Source organism: Rhipicephalus sanguineus, chromosome 11 (assembly GCF_013339695.2).
Source record: "Rhipicephalus sanguineus isolate Rsan-2018 chromosome 11, BIME_Rsan_1.4, whole genome shotgun sequence".
Classification (NCBI taxonomy): domain Eukaryota; kingdom Metazoa; phylum Arthropoda; class Arachnida; order Ixodida; family Ixodidae; genus Rhipicephalus; species Rhipicephalus sanguineus.
In genome coordinates, this window is record NC_051186.1 from 23,320,706 (window position 1) to 23,347,311 (window position 26,606).

A 26,606-nucleotide genomic window follows, 5' to 3' on the forward strand; every position below is an offset into this window, starting at 1 on the left:
TGTTCTGCGTTTTCCAGCATGGCATCCATATTTTCTTGACCACATGCGATGAACGCAAGCCAATCTGAATAGGATTCACTACTCATGTATTTTATTTGAAAAGCACTGCTCACTTCACAAAAAAACATTACGAATGTGTCTGGAGCTTGAATTTCATTTTAACAGACGGAAAGGTAAGTGCAAAGAAACCGAACAGGGGTCATTAGTCAAGATCGACATCTCAGTTAGATAATTTCATGAGTCTGGCATTGTGATTGGCTGAAATATCGCCTGAAAAAATCAAGTGCAAGGCACCGTTGTGAATATGAGCTCTTGTTTTTAACTGTAATGAACTAACAGTTTAATGGGGGGAGAGACTTCCTTTGGTAAAAAAATTAATGTTGGGATTTCAAAATTACCTGATACAGCATTTCTTTATCTTTCAGAAAGTATATCACATTTGGGCACTCACTGTTTCAAAAAAGATTTTTGGGTCGTTCTTCTTTGACACATTGACGGGTAATGCGCGTGTACCCCTACGTTATTTCTGCGATTTTCGCAAAAGAACATTTTTTCTAATTTCTGTACCTTTTTTTTTCAGAACTAGTGGGCTTAGAAAACAAGAATTTCCACGTGTTAACTCATGGAATCTGCATAACTGGCCCTAGAACAAGCAGCCTATGCGCATTTGTATTTTTAGTGTAGAAAAATCAGTTATAAGTGGCAATTTTCATAAATTCACTGTAACTCTGAAGCTTCTTTCGACCTAGATATCCTCAAAATGTTTTTTGCAAACCACACACGTGAGAGTCAGCGGTCCTCTCTTTTTATGAGCCGCTCCCACTCGGCAAGTCGCGCAGCGTCCGACAGCACAGCGAACATTGACACCTTGTCTGGGTTTGAGCGATAGCCGCTCTGACACAGTGGCACGAAGCATGTTTTCTGCCTGCCCTGATGCTTCTCCCGTTGCATCATTACTCTTTGCAGTTCTCATTTACACGTGCGTACACAAACAACAGTGCAGACACGATACAAACAGCGCAGACATCACCAAGACAACTTTGGACACGAGGCACGGAGCACTTATAAAGCTGTGGAAGCAGCAGATGCACTAAGACACACCGGCCAAACTGGCGCGCGGGCTACACCTTTGCGACAAGCATTGCCGCCTGCCGGTGAAAGTCGGAAGGCATCACTGGCCCTGCCACCTCCTCCCATAGAAAACCCCCTCCGCTCAGCACACTAGCCAGTATATTCTAGGCACTATACTGCTGCCGGCCTCACAGATTATCGCCGCTGTATGGTGCTGCCACTGCGTATGGTCGATGCTGGAGTGATGTTAAAAATGCGGGAGAAACTTGGGCATGTTGTTAACTCGTGTCGAGAACAGAAGGAACACACACAGCGCTGCATGTCATGTCCCTGTGTTCTTATTTTTAATGTGGCTTTACTATTTACAGAAACACGCGAAGTTCTTACCCAGCGAATGCGCCAGCACAAATCGATACCGTACCACCACGATTTTTACATATGTTGTTGAAATATGCTGTCGCTTGCAAATTTTTAGGCATGAAGGCGCCTTTTCTGTTACAGTGAGCGATGCTACACTAATGCAGAGGACGTTGTTGATGTTTTCCTCCCAGATGGTGTGTTGCCCAGCTAAGAATCGTTGCCGAGCTGAAACACGTGTATTGCGGTGATGAACTCTTCTCAGCTACCAGTTTACTACCTGAGCCACGTGTTCATACACATCACTCCTATTTCACTTGCGAGGCGCACTTAAATAATAGCTTACAAAGTAGGGAAGCAGCTTTCTATGGCTTGGCTAAATTGCTCCATCGTCGGATGGTATTTCTGTCAGTGTTTTCTGCATCACCAGCAAATGTTTATGTGGCTGCAAGTTGGGCTATTACACGCAGGTTTAACTTAAGAACCAGACAGGGTGAATCAGAATTGAAAACTAAGTCATTCACTGTGGTGTTGCAGGTTTTAAAGTGTCTGCCAATGTATTGAAGTGCCCTACTGCCTCACAGAAATATTTGTGTTGTCTTCACCGTTGTTGAAGTCACGAGGCGTCTTAAAGAAAGGTAACTTACTTAAACATGAGAAATCACATGCCGCACGGGCAACACTACATGCAGGCAAACGCGCGAGTCTCTCTGCATCAATGCCTTCTTCTTCGACTGGCTATACTAGAGAACCACGTTCTTCATCGAGGCGCTAACGATGTGCTGGCATTTGTAATCATTTCCATTAACAGCCTGTATCGGTGTGCCTGTAACTGTGCTTTTGTTTCAGGTTTTGAGAAGCCATCTGCCATTCAGCAGCGCTCTATCAAGCCAGTCATTAAAGGCAGGGATGTGATTGCTCAGTGAGTGTGCCCAATGTTTTTATTCATTTTAAGACAATTCTTGCTGTGCATCTTTACCAACCATTGTGGAACATTTGCATGTAATGTTTCTCAGTATCATGGCTGTGTATTGGGACAGTGGCAGTGCATAAAAACGGGGTAGTATTTAGGGTGTTGGAGGAGCCGTGATATTTAGAGCCATTCATGTTCCTGTCGAAAAATTATTTTCAACATATCGAAGATTGCCTGTCCTCATAAGAAATGTTAAGCAGATCATGCTAAGCTTAGACGTTGGTGAGTTAGTACGGTTTCATTTTGATGATTTGGTAGCACAACACTAATGGAGAAGAATAAAGAACACACAAGGGCTAGAGCATACTCGCAACTGAAATTTTATTGAGAGGAAAAACAGATGAATAGACAAGTGCAGCGTCAACCATAGGTGCCTATTTGTGTTTTTCCTTTCAATAAAATTTCAGTTTCGAGTATGCTCTTGCCCTTGTGTGTTCTTTATTCTTCTCTGTTAGTGTTGCGCTACCAAATCATCAAAATGGGATCATACTAAGTTGTGATCAACCAGTGCAAGTTAGAAGGTACGGTAGTATTCTCTGCACCCTCTGGGGCTCTAAATAGCCGTCTTTCTTGCAAACATTGTTTAATGCTATACGATGCGTTTTCAGCATTAGATCAAAATGTTAGGTGTCTGAAAAAAGGGTGCCGCATGGAGCGGACACTGTTCTTTGCGTTTGTTCCTGCATGTGCTATAATTAGTTGAGAATTATGCTATTGTTTTGTGCTGCGGGTGGAGTTTAGCCTCTAAAATGCACTGAATGCCCAAGATCCACGGGAAAGTGAGCCGCTCAGCAGCAAGGGTGTGCGAACAGCAAGTGGTTGCAGCCAGTTTTTCAAAGGAGTAACTCTGCTGTAGGAGAGCTCATTCCAGTCCACAATAGTGATGGCCACCTATGCGGTCTCATTATGCAAACAAGCCAGCTGCATGCCTGCCGTGAAATTCCGAGCAAGTGCCCTCCCCCTCACTGGAGTCTGCAGTAATAACCAAGTTAAAGGCACTTGTTTTAACAAAAGTGTACTAATCTAACTAAGACAACTGAAGACTTGAGCAGCAAACCATGCTTCTTTAAGGCAGGCACTTGCTCGGGCTTGCCATAACATTTGAGATGGCATAGTAATATGGAATGTCCTGGTTTTAATTTGTTACCTGTTGCACGGAGATGCTGAAACGCTGCTTTCCACCTAGCACTGCAATGTGTTCAAGTGAGAAATTTTTTTTCTGGCTGCAGAATGAGAATGAGCCACTGCACTCTGACCTAGTGTCACATTTGTTTTGGAAGCACAACAACTTCCAGGTTTTTTTGCTATATGCACCAAACAAGGTGCGCAGAACTCACCAGTATGTGGCGTGAAATCAGTTGACTGTGCAATTGTTTCGGCAGGCACAGCACAGTGCTCTTGTATCGTTCTGAAATGCTTGCAGGGCCCAGTCGGGCACGGGCAAGACGGCCACCTTCTCCATCGGAGTGTTGCAGACCATCGACACGCAGGTACGGGAGACACAGGCACTGATTCTTTCACCCACCCGCGAGCTGGCCGTACAGATCCAGAAGGTGATTCTGGCATTGGGCGACTACATGAATGTCCAGTGCCACGCCTGCATTGGGGGAACCAACCTGGGTGAAGACATCCGCAAGCTCGACTATGGACAGCACATAGTGTCTGGCACTCCAGGACGTGTCTTTGGTCAGTACCTTTGGGATGGATCAAACTTGGATGGTAGTAGCCACAGGTGGAACCCCAATTGTACGACTTTGAGGGGACCACGGAAAACAGTGATCTGTAGTCGTACCCATTTATAACGGACTTGAAAGGGCGACAAAAAGTGGACGTTATATCCGTAGTTCATTGTGTATAAACTCTCCCTTTAACATGTGTGTAAATTGGCAACCAAATCGTTTTTCTAACAACCCTTCTGGTGGCAAGCTACGCCTTTTTGCTTCGTGAAGTGACGCCCGCTGCATGCTTATTGTGAACTAAACTGCCTTTGCAATGAATCACTGTGCCGCTACTGGGAGAATGCACAGTTCCCGTGAATAAATTCTCCCAGATGTCTTCAAAATCTCCACTGGCCGTAATGGCTTTTATAGCTACGCATCAGCCACACTAGGCTGATTGCTCCAGGAGCTGTGTCGCTTTGGTCGGAGAAGTATGATGTTTAAAAGATGGTGTAATGAGTAGTTTGTTGGACGAACGTGGCGACAACGAGCTTCATGTAAACGATGTGCACTCCTGTGTCCGCAATACTCTGGCGGTCCTACACGATGAGGCAAGGCACGTCTGAGTTGTAGCCTAATAAAAGCATGCACTACACTTGCTGTCGACGCAGCGAGGTGTTTTTGGTGCCAACGCCACTCAACTCGGCAACAGTGAGCTGAATTCGTTTCTATGATCGGATCTGCACTTAAAAGTGTCCTCACAGAACATGATGACGGCGCAGTTGCAAACGGCAGCGTGACATGCTTGGGTTGTCGCCCATTAAGGGGTACTGACATGAAAACTTTCAGTTGTCGTTTTCTTGCGTCTATTAAAAGGCCAAGCTCTCAAGAGTCTAGAAAATGTACTGCTGAGCATGAGTGCACCCTGAAAAAGTAATTACAGTATGCTTTTTAAAGCTAATTTTGGTTCCTACTGTACCCTGACATGCATGGTTTCGCTGCACACGCATGGAGTAGCCCGTGACGACGTGCAGCTTTTGTGATTTTTTTTAATGCCGACAACTGAGGAGGTGTCAGATTAGGCACTGGTGGAAACTGTTCACGGCCACGGTGACGACGACGGATCTTAGGAGGTCGACTCTTCACTGTCGTCACGCACTTTGCCGTTTTGCGCTGCACCATGGGTTCGCGAGACCGTGGCCTCCGAGATTGCCCCCAGCAATGTGCCGTTGTGTTGCCGGAGCCAGTCTTGGAGGCCACGGCTAGGCAATGACAGAGCAACGTTGTATTGATGTCCTCTGAACGTTCGGTATTGCCATCCCTCACAAACAAGCAATAGAGCAAAATATGCAGTTTTTTGCCACTAGATAAATGTTTTGGGTGTGCTCTGCCTTCAGTTCCCCTTGTGTTTAATTTGTGCGTTTATTTTCCGAATTTTCGTGCTAAAACTGGATATAACGAAAACCTGTTTATAACGAACTTTTTTGGGAATTTGTCAATTATCCAGGTTTAACTACTGGCATGTTTGTCAGTGGTCATCATCTTGCCTTCTTTCTTTTGTGGTGCTTATCCGTAAAGGCATCCCCTCAATTGCACGGAAGTCGCTATGGTTGATTGACCAGTTGCTCAAGTTACAGAAGAGCCGAATACCTTTTGCCGCACATTGTGGCATCAGCAAGTAGAGATTTCATGTGATAGAGCCAGACCGAACTGTTTTGGGTTTTTTTTGTTTCCATCCTCCCTCGGTGAGCATGTGATTGTTGGTGCGCACTTCTTGGCTTGTTTGGCCATTTTGTAGACAGGCAGTCGGCTTTATTTGTGACTCTTAGGGACAGAAATGCAAATGTTGAGCTAGAAGCAACAAAGGCAGCAGATACTTTTAGGCATGGACAAGCAAAAAGTTTGAATTAACCAAATTTGTGCAGTGGGGCAGTTTGAATTAAGCAGCTTTAAAATACATTAAAAAACGTAGCGGACCAGCGATTTGTTTGAATTAATTGAAAGTTTGAATTATCCATAGTCTACTATAGTATGTAGATTGCTGGCCCCAGTGAAAGCTTGTGATAATTTTCCACCTCAATTATTTTTTCTTACTCAACTCCATGCCATGTAGTGAAAGCTGGGACTCTCTTGTGAGCCAATCGGTAAGACAAATGAGCTGCATGTGATGTACCCTTTGTACACTAGTATACTTTCACTATTCAATTGGAATTGGTGGGGCACAATGAGAAGTGGGTAAGGTAATGTTCTCTGTTTCACTTGGCTAGTGTGACCCATAGTTTTTGCTGGACTGCATGGAAGTGGTGTAATAGAGTACAGCATGTGCAGAACAGAATCTGTTGTGTTATTCGATTCTCCATTTCTTTAATCGTGCAGACATGATCAAGAGGCGAAACCTGCGCACTCGCGCTATCAAGATGCTGGTCCTCGACGAAGCTGATGAAATGCTGAACAAAGGTCAGTGACAGCTGCTTGCTCCTCTCATTCTGTGTGAGATCCTGACTACAACATTGGTACAGTAAAAGCTCGTTAATTCGGATTTCTAGGGACCGGAAGAAATGTCCGAATTAACCGAATGTCCGAATTATCGAATGGTCGAAATAAACACAATAAATGCACTAGTTTTTTCAACATACCTTTACTTAACAAAGTAATCGCGGATGCTTGTCTGTTTTCGAGCAGATATTCGTGCGGACACAATTTTTCTGAGCCCTTCAAGGTGCTCAGCAGCTCGCATGATGTCAGCAGTGTCCGCAAAAGTTTCACCCGTCATCCACGCTTTCCGGTTGGCACGGTAATCCACAGGAAGATTGTTGATGTTCTTAAAGCAGCGTGGCTTTTGAACCTTTCCTATAATGAGAAGCAGCAAGCGCTCTGTTCCCGTCACGTTGGCGGCTAAAAGTACGGTTACTCGTTCCTTGCTTCTTTTGCCGCCGATACAAGGATCCCCTTTCATCACTCATCACTTCTTGTCGGAAGAGCCCATTATTCAGAGCACGCAAAATTTCTACTTTGGTGGTGAAGTCCTTGGCCTCGTACTTGGGCTGCTTCGTCGGCGTTGCCATCGGCGTGGAGTGCGGTCACACGAGAAGTCAGCACAAAAGCACCAGCAACGATCAAGCTAAAGGAGCCGTACTGAAACGTTCCTCGATAAATCGGCGATCAACGATGCAGCACACCAACGGGAACAAAGCAACAAAACCCACACGCGAAAAAAGGCGTTCAACCAGTCTCAATCCAAGCCAAGTCGATAATTGATGTCCATGGCGATGCTGCGTTTGAGCTTCACTTTTGTTCCGAATTGTTCTTTTTTCGTTTTCGAGCCTCGCCAGTGGCCCGAAAGTCGCCGAATTATCCGATTTGCGGTCAAATCTGTCCGAAATAACGAGCGCCCAGTCTCATAGAGTGATGCGTATATTTACAGGGACCAGGTGACGTGTCCGAATTAACCGATTTTCCGAATTAACGAGAGTCGAATTAAGAGCTTTTACTGTATTGCCCTGTGAGCTTTACCCCCACTGTTACATTCCTCACGTCTGTGTTTTCCCGGCTATGACGTAGTTTTCCACCGGTTCCATCATAACTCCCATAGGATCCATTGGTTTAGGAACCCCGCTGTTGCGTTGCAACTGTGGGACCATTCCCGTGTGGTCTGTTGTGAGGTGTGCTTCAAGCCAACCAAGCGACCACAAAAGAGGGCGGCCATGTTTACTCTTCAAGCAGGCTTGACCTTAATAAGGGGCAGACTCATCTCAGACATTTTTTATTTATCTCTTCAGCGATCATAACGAAACTGCAGTATTGTGCAATTTTTTCTGCTGGTTTCAAATATGCAATTACTTTTCCTGTAACTCATCTTGTTCCTGAGATAACTTTAGTTCAGCCCCCAATTGTTTAAGGCCTTGATAGAAAAAAAAGCTGCTTAATTAAAAGCTACATTTAAAATACGGCAACATAGACTAATGACTAAAGAGTGAAAATATGCAATAAGTTTTTCTTTTTTGCCTTTCTTAGTTTACAGCGGAATGAACTTTCCATTCTGAAAAGCATTGGCATCCTGTTGCAATTTTGATGAGTAATTAATTAAAAACGCTTGTGCTCTAAATTCTTCTCCCATACTTTGATTCTGTACACATACAGGTTTCCATTCTAAAAAGAATTATTGTTGTAGCTACCCTAGCAGAAAAATGGGAAAAACGAATAATATACTGTTTATTCAAAAAACGACTGGGATGTGCATATTTCGCAATGCAGGCGCCAACAGACACCTGAAGTATAATGTGACTGCTGCTTAGCATTGTAGTGACCCTTGTTTAGTGCCAGCTATGACACTCTGGGCTATGACATGCTTGGGATTTTGTCTGTCCTTCTCGCTCATCCATCTGATGCTTAGGAGGCTTGGTTTTGGATTGAGTTCCACTTAATGAGGTTCTCAAATTTTCACAATTGAACTTCGCTACTGCCTCGGCACCTGCAGTTTCAACCGTAAATAGTGAAGCATGCTGTTCCTTAGTTGCCAAAGTCCACATAAGTCAACAAAGGCCTTTAACCCCTTCAGGGTTTTCGCCGTACATGTACGGCAGAAGCTTCCTGGTACCAAAGGGTTTTCGTCGTACATGTACGGCATAGCGTTTATTTTTAAAACGCCCGCCTTTTTCGATCATTTCTCTTGTTTGGCCTGTGCTTCCACACTTCGGGAATACGTGGAATTTTTTTCATGCGCCGATGTCTCTCCGTTGTATTTTTTTTTTCGCTTCCCAAAACGGCGCGCCGCCTATCGCTTGCCCATCCGAGCGCGTTCGCGGTGCAGCTGGTTTAAAGTGCGCGCCTTTTTCGATGATTTCTCTTGCTTGGCATGTGCTGCCACGCTTCGGGAATACGTGGAATTTTTTTCATGCGCCGATGTCTCTCCGTTGTTGCTTTTTTTATGCTTCGCAAAATGGCGCGCCACGCGCCGGCTGTCGCTTGCGCAACCGAGAGCGCCCGCGGCGCGGTTTGGTTTCAAACGCGCGCCTTCTCCCATTTCTCTTGCTTAGAATGTGCTGCCACGCTTCGGGAATACGTGTAATTTTTTTAATGCGCCGATGTCTCTCCGTCTTTTTTTTTTTTTCTTTCCAAAGAGGCGCGGCGGCTTGTAGTCTCGCATCAGAACGCGCGCACGCGGTCCGGCTCGTTTCGGTTTCGTCCTTCGGCTGGTTTTCGCTTCTTGCGCCCGCAAAGCTGATGGCTGTTTGGTTTCTAATTTCTCAAAGGGTGACCGCTTGTTACTCTCTCATTTATTGCACCCCGGCGCGCGATTACATCAGTTTCCGTGCGGCGCTAAATTACACAAACGACGCCGCCGTGGTTGCGTTTCCTGTTTTGGGTTCTCGGAAAAACTAACTACGTCTTGTTGGCGATAAGACGAAGTGTTACTGTAGCTTTTTCACTCATTTTGCTTTCCGGACGGGCGCAGAACCACAGTTTTCTTCCGTGCGCTCACTGACGCAGTTCGCTCACGCTATGGAAGCGCGCGTCGGTTGCGCTGCTGCCGGTGAGTCGAGCAGCGATTCTTCCGATGCGGACTATTCCCCAATTGCCGATCAGAATCTGATTCATTGGATTTCAGTTCGCCAGACAAGGATTTTTTGACGAGTTCAGACTCCGATGATGATCAAGGAGCGACATCTGAAACGCGTGCGCGGGGAGCCATGCTTCAAAGACTATCACACGCTGAAAAGTTTTTAGTGTTAGAGCACGAGCGTTTTTAACCGGAAACGTACTCTGGTGCGCTTATTTTTGTATGTTTGTGAGCTATGTTCAATACAATGCATAATTTTTATTCATAAAAACTGTGAAGCTTTTTTTTTAGGATTCTGCTTGATTTTACTACGAATAAACCATACATATGTAACAACAAAACAGATTTTTTTTGTCACTTTACGGTCACGAAAAAAAATTTTAGACAATTTTTTTCCTAAATAGAATCGTCTGAAGAATTTATTTCAGCAATAAAAAAATTACACATTTTTGGACTGGATTTCGCGAAAAAATTCGACCCTCAAAGGGTTAATTATGTCATTGGCACATTTATAGAAGCTCTCTTTTTGACAAGGTGCTCTTAAATTGTTAGCAGAGTTTCGAACACAGGTGCTGACAAATTATAAAGATGTCTCAAAGTAGGCTCTCCATTTTTTGCTGATGCTGCATTTTGGCAGCACCAAGAATCAGGGCAATTACAGAAAAATTGTTGCTTCCTGGGGTGTGAAAGTTATCAGGCAGATAGAAAAATGATTGCATAAATCAAAAATGTCATTTAAAAAAAAGGAATTTATTGCCATTTTTTGGTCAGCCCCCTTAACATTAACCACATGAGTGGCGCAAGCGAACGAAAGCCAACCTTCAGTTGGATTATGGGAAAAAGAGTATAGCTACCAGTTCAGCAGAGGCGTAAGGTGAGGGCACGACACCTTAAAGCTTTCTGTGAAGAGTGTGCTAATATTGCGGTGCCACGTGTCAGCGATTGTGCCCTGGCTTTCCTTCTTCTTTTCTTCAGTTTTTGCTTTTTAAAATAAGCTTTGGTTGAGAGTCAGCGCCTGTTCTTGTTGTTTCTTCCTTCCTTTGACCTATTCATGAGCATTGCATGAAATGTGATTGTGAACACCAGCGAACTAGCTCAGCTTACCATCTTAAGTCAGTTTGATTTTAGAGACAATTTTACTGTTTGAAATACTCAAACATGGCAAAATATCTAGATGCGTCCAAAAGTTGTTTACACTCAAGCCTCGATATAACGAAAACGGATATAACGAATTATCGGTTATAACGAAGTAAATGAAAAATAGTCTTGTCATAGATGCAGTGTTACTATAAACGTTTATAACGAATTTTCGGATATAACGAAGTTATTTTCGTGGCAGATAAAATGAGGTTTGAGTGTATTAGAGTGCAGAAGTGCTCTAAAAAGCCTGTTTTATCCAGGGTGTCGGAACGAAATGTTTTTCGTTTCGGTTTTAGTTTCGTTCGACCGCAAAAAGTACCGTTGCGTTTCTGTTCCGGAACGAAAAAAAAAACGTTCCGTAACGGTTCGTAATGGTTTTTTTATGGAAAAATTTGAAGTTAAGGTAATCATAACGAACATTGGATTTGTGATGTAGTTACTTGCCTTACTCTTAGGAAAGTGGGACAAGGGTAAAATACGTTCTTCAGAGCAGCGGAAGTAACTGCACCACGAATTTCTACCAACTAGCACAAACCAGTATTAATTTCAAAGTCATAGTATTTATTTTCTCAAAAGACAAATACGAATTTTTTAGTGGGCTCAATGCTTTGTGTCAAGGGAGTGAGCATGATCTCAGAAGCAGCACGACATTGAGTGTACTCTCTGATGTGCGAGACCGCTGTTCTGATAAAGAGATCGCCAGGCGTGCGCGACACACGCAGCACAGTCACAACGAAAGCTGGAAGAGCGGACTTCGTAGAGCCCGCTGGAGAGTCTCTTGGGGCAATAATACAAGTACACATGCAAGGTACCCATTACGCCATAAATCATCCCAATTCTTCTGAAGTAGAGAAGTTCCCACTATGCCATTTTTCGTCATTCTTCGGAGTCTCGTGGTACACGCTACACATCTGTAAGGCATTATGTGCACTTTGCGCTGTGACTGATGATGATAAAGAATTATGGCGGAGCACTTTGCAGTGGGTGGGAAGCAGTGTGGCGGAATGGGCGCCTCCATTCCATTTCAATTCCATTGCGGGGAATTAGAACTTGCCGCAATTCCATTCCTTTCAATTCCTCGGAATGAAAAAACTTAGCCCATTCGCACTCCAGGAATGGCCGGGCAGTTCAATTCCATCAATGTAATTCCTCCACGTAAGAAAGGAATCTTGATAGTTTTATTGAGTTAAGAATCAACGCCCCATAAAGCTGATGTCATTAGATGCATTAAGAACTGCAAGAGTACGCAAAACAGGTTACCAAGGTCGAGGGATAGAAGCTTGGTTACATATCTCGTGCAGCACAACCACCCTACTAATTCCCATAGGGGCAGTTCTCCCGCTACCTATAGTATTTGCATGGTCAGCATGTTTGAACGAATGGTGGTGTTTTAATATTGTTTATGCTTAAATGTGTTAATGCTAAAATGACGACGTAACCTATTTTTATGCTGACAAAAGTAGTACTCAAGAAGACTAAGCAGTTTTGCCACGCGTCTGGAGCGGTTGTGAATATGGAGAAAAATAAGATTTGGTTAATGAGGAATAAGACCCTCTAGATCTGCTGGTATTAGTTGGAACAGTGCACCGCTCGGGCACCTTGTGCCTTTGTATCGAATACGGCACACTGGGCCGCACTGCTCGTCAGCACTCACGTTTGTCAAGCGCTCCTCGCAAGCATAGAAGCACTAGCGTGGCACTGTGGTGGAAGACCCGACTGCCACGCAGAGGGCGCGGGTTGAAATGCCATCCGATCCTAGAAATTTGTTTCTCATTAATTTTTTTTATATCACGCGATAGCGGTCACGGACACCGGCGGCGGTGGACAACTATGGCGCCAAAATCAGCCGTTATGATCTCATAACAGCTTTCGCTGTAACAAACTTCAGCGCCGACAATGCCCTCTCTACGCTGGCCTGCGTGACAGGCGCGCAAAAATCCACTTGCGTTAATATAAACATCTCTGGTTGCCACTGTTTTCGTTTTTCGCACAATTGCAACATATGTTTGCTTTGGAATTCCTGCCTGAGATACGCGCTAATACCGTACCCTGAGATATGCTCACATTGCATGAGCTCAGTTGCGCCGGATTGCGAAGTTTTCTCGTGAACCGAAAAACGATTGAAAAAATTTCGTTTTCACTCCGGAACGAAATAATAGATAAAGTTTCGGTTACGTTTTCGTTCCAGTCCAAAATATCGTTTTTTTCGTTTTTCGTTTTCGGTTTTCGTTCCGTTCCGACACCCTGGTTTTATCAGCCATTGTGGCAGAATGTTATGTGGAACTCCTGAAAAAAAATTTTTCCAGGTCGCGATATTTTCCAAGTGGCCCAACTAAACACCCCCATGTTGGCCTGGTGAGAAAGTGCATTTGTCAGTCTTTAAATTTGCCACTTTGGCTAGCCCCGCCCCACTGAAACAAAAGGTCTGTTCAATTCACCTCCGCCTCCTGCACTGGTTCACGGTGTAAGGCACTGCAGTCCTTGATTCAGTGGTGCAGAGAACTCCTGCACCCTCTTTATGGTGGTGCGTCCGCTTTGCAGCTTAAAAGCATGCAGACAACATGTTGAATGTGGCATCAATTGTGAATGTAGCGCTGACGGATTGGAAATGTGACATTGATCATTGAAATATAAGAACTTGACCAAGATGCACAGGAAATTCCATTGTGAGGGGCTGTGACTGGTAGCTTTCAGTTATTTGGACGGAAACATGCGAAGCACAAGGAATTATGCCTGGTCTCATTGCAGGGTTCAAGGAACAGATCTACGATGTGTACCGGTACCTGCCACCTTGCACTCAAGTGGTGCTCATCTCTGCTACTCTCCCCCATGAAATCCTGGAGATGACCAGCAAGTTCATGACAGAACCTGTACGAATTCTTGTCAAACGGTGAGTCCTCTTCGAGTGCAAAATGAGACACAAGAAGAGCTGCAAGCAAGCCATTGTGCCATACCTCTGTGCTTGCAAAATCTGATGAGTCAATGCCTTTGCAACATAAATTTTTAAAAAGTTCCGCTTTGTGGTACAGTCGTACAGTATAACCTCGTTACAATGGATCTGCCTACAACAGACATTTGGATACTACAGACCAATTTGTGGCGTTAAGCCAACCTCCCTCTCTGTTCTATTGATTGAGCTTCGTTTACAGAAGATTCTGGTACAACAGACATTCGGATGTAATTGACTAAAATGTGAGGCTAGCAAGGTGGTCGGGGAACCCCTTTACAACAGACTTTTCTACCACGGACATTCCAAATTCAATAACTTCCGACTTCAAACATCACTTGGCATACTTTCGGGACGGGAACAGCGCGCCGGATATTGACGTACCGATTTAAGAACAAAGGCCGCCGATCTCAAGTCTGTCAATGATCTGTTATGCCTAGCCGCAGCGACAAAAAATCTGTGTGCAGCATGCTTGGTCTTGCGTTCTGGGGCATCGACGCGCGAAATTGCTAGCCACTGCCACCGCTGCTCCGAGCAGTCGCTGCATGGTGAGCTTCGCCAGGGCGTACGCTGCTGACGCGTAAATTGCCCATCCGTGGTTCCGAGGAGCCAGCGGGCGATGTGATTCGTTGCTTGCGACGGAGCATATTGTGGCTTCTTCGTTTTCGCAAGTCCCCTAGCGTGGTGTTCTTGCTCGCATAATCCTTGCACTTTTTTTTCCGGAAAACTGATGGAAAGTCGGGGGGTGCGAGAATTACGCGGGGAAAAATTTCCGCGAAAACGTAGAGCACTAAGAAAAAAAGGAAAAACGAAGCGGCCGCAAATCGGGGTTCTCCCGCCAGCAACTAACTACAAGCTTTTAAAAGTGCTAATACTGTAGAAGCTCGTTATAACGAAGCGGGATATAACGAACTAATGGATATAACGAAGCAATTGTAGTTCCCCTTGAAATTCCCATAGACGCCCATGTATTTAAAACCTCGTTTTAACGAAGCTAAAATTTCCTCGCAATAGATATAACGAACCTTTTTTTTCCCCACCGAGCATTTACAGACCATTTTGGTAGCCGGCAAGTCAATGCCTTATAGCGCGCGACGGTTTACGTCCCATCACGGATGCGGTAATTCAAAACTCGCGCCTCGCGCTCCCGAGGAGCCGCCTGCCAACACGCGCGAGGGTGCGCGTCTGCCTGCCTCCCCTTCCACTGAAACTCGTGGACCCACCCGCGCACGTCACCCGGCCTCCCCTCTCCCGCGGAACTCGTGGACCCGCCCGCTCTCCTGTTGCACGCGTGGACGGTGACGCCGTGACGCGGCAACTGCGCGGCGTGGGTGCGGGCCTTTTTGCTTGTCGTTCGCTGCGTGTGCATCAGAACAGCGTCTCTCTCGGTTCCCGCTGCTAGACAGGAGATGGACGACGCAACGGCAAGCGAAAGCGCAAAACGATTACAATCGAGCAGAAGGCGGCTATGTTGAAAGCCGTTGAGTCCGGCGTCAAGAAGAAAAAAGGTGCCGAAGATTTCGGCGTAGCGTTGAGCACGGTACCGCAAGCATGTAATCGACCGAATTCTACTCAATATGAGCATGAAGCGCGAGACTACAATCGATCTCTACATGGCGATCGAGATGCTACAGGCCGCTTGGATGTCTGTAGCAGCAAGCAAGATCGCCAACTGCTTCCATCATGCCTCATTTGGCGTCAACAGCGGCGGTGACAGCGAAGATATCGGTGCTGCCGCCAATAAGGGTGCCGCAGGTGACCAAGACCTGGCGTGGTGGGACGCTCTCCTTGACGCCGGAGTTGTGCCCGACTGCGACACCTTCTGCACGTACGTCAGTGCCGATGCTGACGCAGTGACAACCGAAGAGCTGACAGAGGCTGAAATTGTGTGCGCGGTGACAGGGGTGGTGAATGACGACAGTGACGAATGTGTCGACGACAGCCCGGAGTTGGTGAACCCGATGTTCCGTCGTCCGCGCAAGCGCTGGATGCGGCAGGCCTGCTGCGCCGCTTCTTCGGCGCTCACGACGACGGCGAGGACGGACTCGATATAGCGGCAGCGGCCGAAAAAGCCATCATCCGTCTGAGGAAGACACGGCAGAAGTCTATTAAGGACTATTTTTCTGCTAAGTGAGCAGCCAGCTGGTGTGCTGAGTTTGGCGTGAATAAAGTAGCAGTTCTTTGCTGTTCTTTCTTTTTTTTTCTTTTGCTAGTTTTTCTCCGTGCGACGGCCGTTTTTCGTTTGCGTGGCGGGCTGCTGTGGGATTTGGTGGTCAGTACATCCTCTTTTGCGTGCTAATTGTCGGTAGAAATGGATATTGGCTATAACGAACTAATGGTTATAACGAAGTAATTACGACTCCCCCTTCAACTTCGTTATAATAAGGATTTACTGTACAAGACTTACCTTAAGAATAAAACTACAGGTTTAACACAAATCAATGTTTATTTGCAGACACTAAAGCCACTAGCAAATAAAGTGTCTCTTGGCCGAACTACTCGGAGTCAGAGTCAAGGCTGCCGTCGACGTCACTTGTAGCGGCGTCATTGGAGTCGTCGCCAGGTCCAGCATTGTCTCTATCGTCATCGTGAACCACGTCGTCTTCTGTCACGTCCAAGGCGTTGGAAATTCCAGTTTTTTTGAAACTGCGGACTATGATTTCTGGGGAAATCATGGCCTATGCCTCGACTAGCCACGCACAGAGGAGCTCCACTGACGGCTCTTTTATCTTTCCCCCGGGAGTCACGGCATGGTTGCCTTCAGCCATCCATTCGGCATACAGCCTCTGAACATTATCCTTGAACGGTTTGTTCAAGGATACGCCAGAGGCTGCAGCATCGATGTCAGACTGCCTGGAATGACGGCGAGATCAGTCCGCAGCTCCTTCAGCTTCGTCCGAACGGAGTCGACAAGGTGACCGCGGAAGCTGTCGACGACCGGCAGCGATGGGTAAAGAAGTGCCCCTGGGCGGCGTCCCCAGACAGTCTTTACCCAATCGACCATAAGGTCAGCGGTCATCCAACCTTTTTCCTGTACCCGTACATGAATTCCAGGGGGGAACTTGGCTTTCGGGAGGGTCTTCCGCTTAAAAATAACAAATGGTGGCAGCTTCCGCCCATTCACTGTTACGGCGAGCATGACGGTGCACCTCTGCTTCTCGGCACCTGTTTTTCTGATGTGCACACTCCGCACACCTTTTTGCTCAACAGTTTTGCTCGAAGGCATGTCAAAGTTGAGCGGTGTTTGATCTGTGTTTCTGATCTGCGAGAGCAGGCAGTTCTTTTCCTCCCGGATCCTAATCACAAATCGATGAAAATCGACGATCTTGTCTTTATACGCCGAGGGTAGCCGCTGACACAAAGCCGTTCGTCTCCCGAGTGACAATCCACTTCGGTGCATAAATCGTGTGGCCCACCCATTGCTCGCGTGGAAATCTTGCGCCGGGATGCCTTCCTTCCGGGCAATTATGTGCACCTGGTTTCTGATCAACTCGATTGAAACTGCACACTCGTCCGCGCGGAGACCCTTGATGTAATCAAGCAGTGCCTCCTCAACCTGTGGATATTTCCCAGTATTAGGCCCACGGAAGGCCTTGCGTGTCTTGTTCGTGGCTTTCAGCTGTTTGTGCTGCCATCGCCAGTAGCGCACACAAAATTCGTCCACGCTGAAGTGCCTGCCGGCGGCCCTGTTGCCATTTTCCAGTGCATGATTGATGACCTTTAACTTGAAAGCAGCTGTATAGCTTCCGTATTGGCCCATTGTGTTGCTGCAGAATGGACACTACTAAACGCGCGACACAGAAACTGAACACTAACAATAACACGGCGCTCGGTACGCGATACAGTGTACTAGAATGGGGCAGTGGGCTCACTGCCGTATCCCTGCGCCGCGCCGCCATGGCCCTCTCCGCGTCGACAGCCTGGGCGCCCGCCAGGGGCGCTGCCGCCAGTTTCTCCTGAAAACTTCTCTTGCGGAGTGCGAAGCACGTCCCCTGGTCGGGGTTACGCTGGTTACGATGTAGTTCCGGGGGGATCAACAAACGCGGAGTTGAAGGCGGTAAGAGGGCCACCACAATGACACATAAAAGAGACCACAAAAAAAATGGAGGGAGGAGGGGGTCGAGCATTTTATTCTTCTTTTAAGCTGATTCCCCTGCAGCGCATGTTCACGCCATTCATTCGTTTGAAGGACATTTGTCGATCGGCACCACGCGTGCCGCTTTGCTGCACTTACGTAGGCTTGTTTTTCTGAAGGATCGGCATTTGTGTCTGTCCGCAAACTGCAACTGTCTCAAGGACGGTCCGCCGCTGCATCTGGACGGGAGGGACGCGCTACAGCCTCCGGCGGTCGTGCACATAGGGCATGCAGCTTACGTGCAGAAAAATTTCTGGGGCGGCGTTTGACAACAAAAACAGCTGGACCCAACGAAGCTAGGAGTGACCGCGCAGTCAAGTGCGGCAACAATAAAAGCAAAAAAAAAAAAAACAGGAGGGTGGTGACAGCAAAATCATACTCGTGTGCAGAAAAAGGAGAGGAAAAGGGGAGACTGAAGTAGCTGTCTTTAGGAAGCGGGAGACCCGTAGGGATTGGGCTCCTTTTGGGATGCTCCCGTGCCTGTTAGATCAACGTCGTCGTCGGCTGTTTATTGGTCGTGACCATTTCTGCATTGTTAATCATGGCAAGCATTTGCGCATACATAGGCAGGGGTTTGTGTAAATAAAATCAGATCAGACGTCTATCGATCAGGTCAGGAGGAGGAGCGAATCTGCCTGCTCATTGCCGGGTGTGCGGCTGTTCTCCTGATCTGAAAGGCACGCAAATTATTGGTAAGGGAAGCACGCAATTAATACGAACGGGAAGTGATTGAAGCGCAAATCTGGAAACATATGGTTCGAACAAATGCATTACTGTATCTGTCACTATCAAAGAAAGAGATTGCTTATTTAAAAAAAAAATGTGGTTACTGATGTCATTCTCTCTTATTGTGAATCACACGTGTTATGTACGACGCATGCGCACTTGGCTTATCAGGGAACTTTATGTGGTTTCATTAAACCTGTTGCTAGTTCCAGCGAGTGTCTTCTCTTCTTGTGTAAGCGTCCGTAAGCTGGTTTTTTTCGTTTCTTCAAGTATATATACCAACAGGTCCAGCAACAGATTCTCCTATTACACAGACCAGCTCATATATGCGAATAAAAAAAAGAAAAGAAAATGAAGCGTTGTTGTGGGGCTCGAAAGGCGAGAGTGAAGTCGCTATGATCGTTACAGTGGCGAAAGGGCATTGAAAATCGTATCGATCAGCAGGACCAAATAAAAAAACTTCAACCCCCCAACTACACGCCCTATCTGTTATTGCAGCGGCTACGTGGAGGAGCATTCATCTATGCAATAGCCACTTAAAACATCGCCCACCCTTCGTAAATCAGTCACAACGACAGTAATTTATTTCACAACTCACAGAAACGTTGCATCAAAAGAAGCTCCGTGTGTTGCGCACCGTAACTTTGACTTTTCTTGCGCGCAAAACAGCAACGCGCGCTAGCCGCGCCCAGCAATCCTCCGGAAAGTTTCAGGTGACGCTGGGAGCCGCGCCGCCTGTCGGCGGCGACATGAAGTGCGTCACGCTCCGCCGCTCAGTGAGCGCACTACAAACTTCTAGAACACTGTAGTACGCGAACTTGCCACTTGTGGCTTGGCCTGGATTGGATTAGGGCTCCGTGTGCTGGTAGTACAGTCGAACCCGCTTATAACGAACTCGAAAGTGTCGCGAAAAGTGGTCGCTATATCAATAGTTCGTTGTATATGGACTCGCCTTTAAAAATGTGTGATTAGCGGCCAAGCAGTTTTTTTTTCTGTGCACTTTTATTGAAGTGCACCCAACCCCTCCGGTGACAAGCTAAGCCTTTTCGCGTCGTGAAGCGACGCCCGCTACGTGCTTACGAGTGAATTACCCGCCTTTGCTGTGAACTGACACCGTTTCACCGAAAAGCGGTACTGCCACGTGGAGCGGACTAGTTGCGTGCTAGTCCCTGGCTAGTTCCGTGCAGCGCGACCCCTACTCGGCTCGCAGAGTCACTGTCGGGCCGCTTGCTGTATGCCCTATGCACACGTTTGTACGTTCTTCGTGCCTGCTTCACTCCGGACCGTGCACGGGTGTGGCGAGTAGCCTGTTCGTTCAACGCGGTGAAAACAAGCATTTTGCAAGCAACGCGCACTCTACGTCTCCGCAATGCTCTCGTGGCCCTGCACGACGATGCGCGGCGCACTTGAGTTGTCACCTAGTCAAACACACAGTATACGTTCGCTGTCAGTGCGTCGACGTTTCTCGGTGCCCACGCCACTGAACAACAGCGAGCTACTTTCGTTTCTACAAAGCAAGGTGCACTTTAAAGCGGTCTCGCACGACGCGGCGGCGGCGGCGAACTTGCGAACGGCAGCATGGCACGCTCGTACCGCCGTCAATCCGCACAGTGTACGGCATACGCCACACGCAGCCGAGCCGATATCTACAGATGACTGTGATATAAGGTTGTCGGCTATAAGTCATAACTGCACGTTCATCGACCGCCGCCACCTCGCCTTCGCTCTTTTCTGGTGCTTATCCGCGAAGGCATCGCCGCAATCGCGTGGAAATCGTTATCACCGATCGACCGGTCTCTGCCGTTACCGAAAAGACGGACGACCTTTTGCGGCACATTGTGGCGTCGACGAGTTTAGGAACGCAGTGAACCTTCATGCGATGAAAGTTATCGCGGTTATCACTTCTTGCATTTATGCCTTCTTGCGTTCCAAGGCATTGTTTGGTTCATCGCAGGCGGTCGTAGCTACAGAGAACGGCGTCAGGAAAGGTTACCGTGCGAAAGCTGACCGCAAGGCTTCATGCTGCCTCCTTTTTTTTTTTTCCCTCACTGCCATTCTGCCACTGAAGAAAAGGCTCGAAAGTGAGCGACCTCGCTCGCAGCATCTGAAATCAGCGTGCGGTGCTCGCCGATCAGGAATATCTTAGTCGCAAGTGAACGAGCGGGGCACGCGCGAGCGCGCGCCCCTCTCACGCTTTAGAAGGCCTGTTTTAACTTTTTTTCGCTTCGTATGAGCCATATTTTTACCGCGACCGTGTCTGAAGTGTTTGTTGTAAAAGTAGGAGGCTTTGAAAAATGTTCGCTATATGTGGACGCAGCTTCAATGTTTAGCATTGGAAAATCGTAAGTGCACCCAAGTATGGTCGTTATAACCGATAGATCGTTATACGTGGGATTGTTGTAAGTGGTTTCGACTGTATGCATGATGCGTAAGAGATGGCGCTTGGCTGCCGCGCGCTATCATCATCATTGGCTGGAAGAAGCAGGCGACATTTGATGCTACGATTTTTCGGGGTGCGATAATTATCAAGGAAAAAAAATCGCATTTTTGTTGGGCGATGTGGGGGGTGCGAGAATTACGTGAGTGCGAGGGTTATGCGAGTAAATACGGTACATCATGCTCGATCGCTAGTACAAAAAGTTGTCCTCGAATGGTCTTCATTACGAGGTACAAAGTGCTGATGAGTGAAACCTCTAACCGGGGGTTCGACGAGTTAACGCTACAGTGAAATCTCGGTATAACGAACTTCAGGGGACCGCGGAAAAATGTTCGTTATTCTGAAAGGTCGTTATAGTGAAAGCCCAAAAATTTACCATAACAATAGAATTTCAGTAACGCAAATGCCCTACCTTTGCAACGGTACGACCTTGAACTCGTTTCTCACAACTATGCACACGTGAACATCAGACAAGGCACGTTTATTTGAAACAGTCCGTGATCGTTTTTTGACGGGTGCAGCACAAACTCTGCGTCATGAAAGATTCTAGACCATCCGCATTTTTATGCGCCGCTTCGGTCGCTGTTCCGCTTTTTTCTATGAATATGCGGAGTTTCCTCAAGTAGTCCAACGCATCTGTGGCCGACACGGACTCGTCGCGATCTTCGGGTGCTACCGTGACATCGTCGTCCATGTCATCGCTGCAATCCTTTAAGGCCCAATTGCATGCACGCAAGTTTGAGCGACGGCCGTCAGGATTTGCTGTCACGGAGGGCCATCCATCGCCGTCGCTTGTCGCGTCGCAGGTTCCTGGAAAGCCAGAAAACATCGCTTGTCGCCCGGAAGTGAGCATGACGATATCTGGCAACATGGCAGCATCTCTGACCCTCGCTTCGGTTGCGATTTGCTCGTGATGCTTCCAATCGGCGCGTACTTCAAGAAATGCAAGTTATAGACTACCTTCTTTACAGCCCCATCTCACGCGGAGAGCGAGGCAGCGGCCGTATTTTGTCGTTAATTTTGATCGACGGTTCGTTTTGACGTTTCGGTGGTAGCTTGCTGCATGGGTGGTAGCTTGCTGCAATGTCAATATCATCGTCGTGTGAGGTAGCCCTTCTCCCTGCGAAGCAACTATGTGAGGCGCTGCGGCTTTTCTTAAACGTTCTATGACAGCAAGAGGAAACGTTGTCGAGATGCACCTCGTGGACTAACCCCAACATAACGCAGTTTGCAAAGTGCAACGTAGCGTAGGCAGCGTACGCTTCCGGGCGCTCCATGGGATCACAGCAGATGCTACTGTCGCGGTTAAACGTAAGATTGCGAAAAAAGAAAGTCACGATACGCTTTTATGGCATCCTTATCTCAAACAAGACAACAATAAATTTGGCATGTTGTCATTCATCTATTCTGTAATTCTTTTTCGTAATTTGCCTGCGTGCACACAATAGTTTTCAATCGAGCAACCGTGACACTTTGTCGCGAACATGTGGGTGCTCCCGTCGCGACGGAGCCCGTTTGTCGCAGTCGCCTTCGCTCGAAAGTCGTGTGCAATGCATGCGGTTGGGCCTTTACAAAACAGTCGCCTCCACAACGGAGGGGGGGGAAAAAAAAGTTCGCCCGCGTCTTTCTCCTCCCGTGCCATCTCAGGCTTTTGTGGGAGGGTGTCCGCTCTTCGCACTGCGTCGTCTGCTACCTTACAGCTCCGACTGCCATGATCGATGCACTGAATTCTAAGAATCCTCGCATTTCGGGATATAAGTTCGTAGTACTGAGGTGTTGTTAAGATTACATGGGAATTAAATAACGATCGTTATTCTGAAATGTTCGTTATTCTGAAGTTCGTAGTAGTAAAATATTTTTACATTGAAACTATAAGCAGTCGGCACGGGATTTCTTAAAAGTTCGTTAATTTGAAATGTTCGTTAATGTGGTGTTCGTTGTAACGAGGTTTGACTGTATTACAGTCGGTCCGAGAAGCACGTCTGCGATGTTCATTACGAGTGCGGCGCCATATCGTAATTTGCCGATTGAGCTTTCGCTTGAAGCTGCCAAAGTTAAGCGTAATTATACGCTCAGACCTCATTTTAACAAAGTCACATCTGCCATGAAAGTAACTTCATTATAACCGATAATTCGTTATATCTATGTTCATTATATCGAGGTTTGAATGTACCCTAAATGATCGTCGACCTGTGAACACAGAACGCGTCACTTACCCCCGAATGCAGAGATGTTACTTGTCTCGTACTTGACTCGTACTTGACTCAAGACAGCTTTGCCGCGCTCCATAAATCGTTCTCGAACTTGCGGACGACTTGGCTCGGTCGAAGTCAGGACGAGTTTCAAGTCTGCTGCGGGGCTAGCTTGAAACAGTCTTGATGCGTTATTCCAACATGGCCGCCTCTAGAATGGATGTCGTGCGGAGGTTGTCCGCTTTTGAATTTGCTTGCCACGCTATGGACGTAGCATCTTTAGAGGTACATTGCCTGCCGAAGATTCCGCGACCCTCCTTACGTGACCGAGGAAATCCGATGGAGTTGTACGACGAGGAACAATTCCACGCTCGCTACAGGTTCACCAAGAATGCCGTGCGGCAGCTTCTGGCTATGGTGCCGCCCCAAGAAAGCGGGGACAACCGAGGACAGCCTGTGCCTCCCATGTTGCATCTACTGATGGCGCTCAGGTTGAATTTCGAATGATACGAATATTTTTGGTGACCCCGCAAGATTCGTATCACGGGGGTTTTTAGTATTTACTCTAATTTAAATTCTGATCGGTCAGTGTGGGATTTTAGCAAAAAAGTTAGCTTAAATGTGGTGTTATGAGGTGTAACAGTTAATTTATTGCTATATTCTTCTTTGCCAGTGATGAGTTGACCCTGGAAGGCATCAAGCAGTTCTTTGTGGCCGTAGAGCGCGAGGAGTGGAAGTTCGACACCCTGTGCGATTTGTACGACACGCTCACCATCACCCAGGCCGTCATATTCTGCAACACCAAGAGGAAGGTAGGTCACCCTGATGCTTTCACCCATATCCTGTGAGAAATGCTGATGGCCATGGGTTGGGTCGCAAGCGGCAGTTCACGTGCTTTTAGTTGAAGGGATCCGGACACCGACCAAACGATTTAAGGGGAGATGCTCCTCGGAAAATTTTTTCTTTAAGTATTTGTCACAGCTCAATGAAACTTTCACCATTTATAGAGTTTGAGCTCCTCTTTTCAAATCTGCTTTTATTATTTTTTTGATAGCTTATTTGGTTAATATTTTGCAGACCATGCATTTGTGAAAACAGTGCATGGACGTAGCATCTTTAGAGGTACATTGCCTGCCGAAGATTCTGCGACCCTCCTTACGTGACCGAGGAAATCCTCGGTCACGTGCAAGCTTAGGCAACAATAGTGAGCACCAAAAACACTAAAAAAATAGCTCATGTTGCTCCTAATGAATTGAGGAATTCAATAAAGCAAGAAAACATAGGGTAACATATGTGTGTTAGCCTAGAAAAAAATTCCAATGCCGAGTTTCAGTTTTACCATTCTCAAGGAAGAAATTTATGAAATCATCTTGCTGAATGTGTTTGTGGAAAACTGTGAAAGTTGTTTCTTTGAATTCAGGACATGTTAAACTATAAGCACGCCAAATTTCATTACGATCAGACTACATAAAGTGCACAAACTCTAAAAATGCAGCAAAACGAAGAACTGAAAAAAACATGTTTCAAAGCTAGACTACGGTGGACCCTGCGCTAGACTACGGTGGGGAAACGATTTTTTTTTTCTTTATTTTCAGCAAGAAAGCCGCGTTGTCGAAGTGGGCTCTGGGAGAAGAGGGTTAGGCCTACATACCCGCGAAAATTCAAGAGCTGGCAACGCCGCGGAGCGAAATGCTGCATGCATGAAATTCGGGTAAATTCGCGCTTTCACGAGCCACCACGAGGGCTTTTATTGCATTTTTTGATAACTTCTAGTTGATTCTTAGCTTTGATTCTTTAATATATTAAAGAGGAGGCTTGGGGGAATACAAAACACAACAAAACACAAATTCAACTTCTTTCGACCCGCAATTCAACCCGCATTTCGCCTTAAAAACGAATGTATTTTGATGTTTCAGCTCCCCCACAGGAACCATGTTCACAATACAGTAGACTCCCGTTAAGACGAACTCGAAGGGACCGCGGTCATCTGTCCATCTTATCAGGAGTTCGGCTTATCAGAAGTGCCCCTAAAAAGAGATGCCAACATGCCAAGTGCATCCAAATATGTTACTTGAAACACTGACTGGTGTAGACTTACAATGGGGGCAAAAAGACATGAAAAAGCATTTATTTGGCTCACCTAGATAAAAACTACAAGTAGAGTATTTACACGAAACGTACGAGCACCTGATTTCGCGGGTTCAAAAATAAAAAAATCCACGAAGATACTGCTACCACATTTTAATGATAAAACTATCGCACGCTCCTATGTTGACGATTACAAAAAAAAAAGAGAGAGAGAAGCACAAACAATTTTCCTTCAAATAATGTATTTATTGTCCTGGCAGTTCCTTTTCTTCTGTGAGCCTGTTTTGCTGGCTCTAAGATCACTTCTGGATACGCCTCGGTCGCGTGCTGTTGCCTTGACAAAGTCATGATACGCTAAGTTGCTTAAGAAAGTCTGCAAGGTTTTCTTCGAGGACCGGATATTTTCCCATTTTCGGCCCGTAGTAACTTTTCCTGATCGACGTGCAGCTGAAGATATCCCATCGGGCTACTCACGGTCACAAGCCTCGCACACACGGAAAAGACATGACACAGCTATATTCAGTGTACAAAATAGCCTTCCTTTGTCGTGCACTTCCATAGTCAAAATGGCTCATCACAATTTGCACTTCACTGGAAACAGATACACCGCACACAGGTCCTACGCCATTGTGTGATGGCGATGATTGTAATGCGCAGACAAGTTTTTTCTTTATTTTCTTTCCTTCACTCCCCTTGCCTTTGCCCCTCTGGACAAGGCGGAGGGGCCCCAAGCTCTTGTGTTCTTCTGTTCCCCTCTGTACTTGGGGGTCCCAGTTGTAAATCCCCCTACTCTTTTTCTTGCTTTCTTTGCTGATAAAGCCCGCACATTCCCCACCCAAAGACTGGGAGTGAGGGGGAATACCGGCTTTATCCGTGTTCGTTTAGCTCCTCCGCGTCCCTCGCGATTTGCTTCGCGTCTTTGCTCGGGGAAGCGATTTTTGTTTGCTTTTTTGCTTTTTGTCGGTCGCCTGAATGCTCCACCAAGACTGCAGTGTTTGTTTCGCAGAATCGCCAGCGTTGTCAATCACCGTGAAAGTTCGTCTTAACAGAAGAGTACAGTTGGGCGGTTCGTCTTAAGCGAATTTTTTTCCTATTGAGTCTATGGGAAACCAAACAAACGTTTCTCTGTTGTTCGGCATAAGCGAGAATTCGTGTTAACCGAGTTCATCTTAACGGGAGTTCACTGTATAAGATCAGCACAGCAATTCGCCTTTTTAAGGGTCTTCTCTGGTCTTCTAAAACAAATTTTTTTATTTTTATGCTATACAAATGAAACTTTCAGGCAAAGTATATTTCAGCCTGCTAAAAGCAAATATGCAATC

General features: G+C 46.6%; 1 protein-coding gene across 1 annotated transcript in view; it reads left to right on the top strand.

Annotated features, from left to right (window-relative positions):
- Positions 1-26,606, top strand: part of LOC119374357 (eukaryotic initiation factor 4A-III) — an 89,706-nt gene that overhangs the window by 4,794 nt on the left and 58,306 nt on the right. The window contains exons 3-7 of the mRNA XM_037644439.2: positions 2,278-2,350; positions 3,825-4,087; positions 6,436-6,516; positions 13,508-13,649; positions 23,870-24,008. Coding sequence (XP_037500367.2) covers positions 2,278-2,350; positions 3,825-4,087; positions 6,436-6,516; positions 13,508-13,649; positions 23,870-24,008 — 698 coding nt within the window. The remainder of the gene's footprint in view (positions 1-2,277; positions 2,351-3,824; positions 4,088-6,435; positions 6,517-13,507; positions 13,650-23,869; positions 24,009-26,606) is intronic.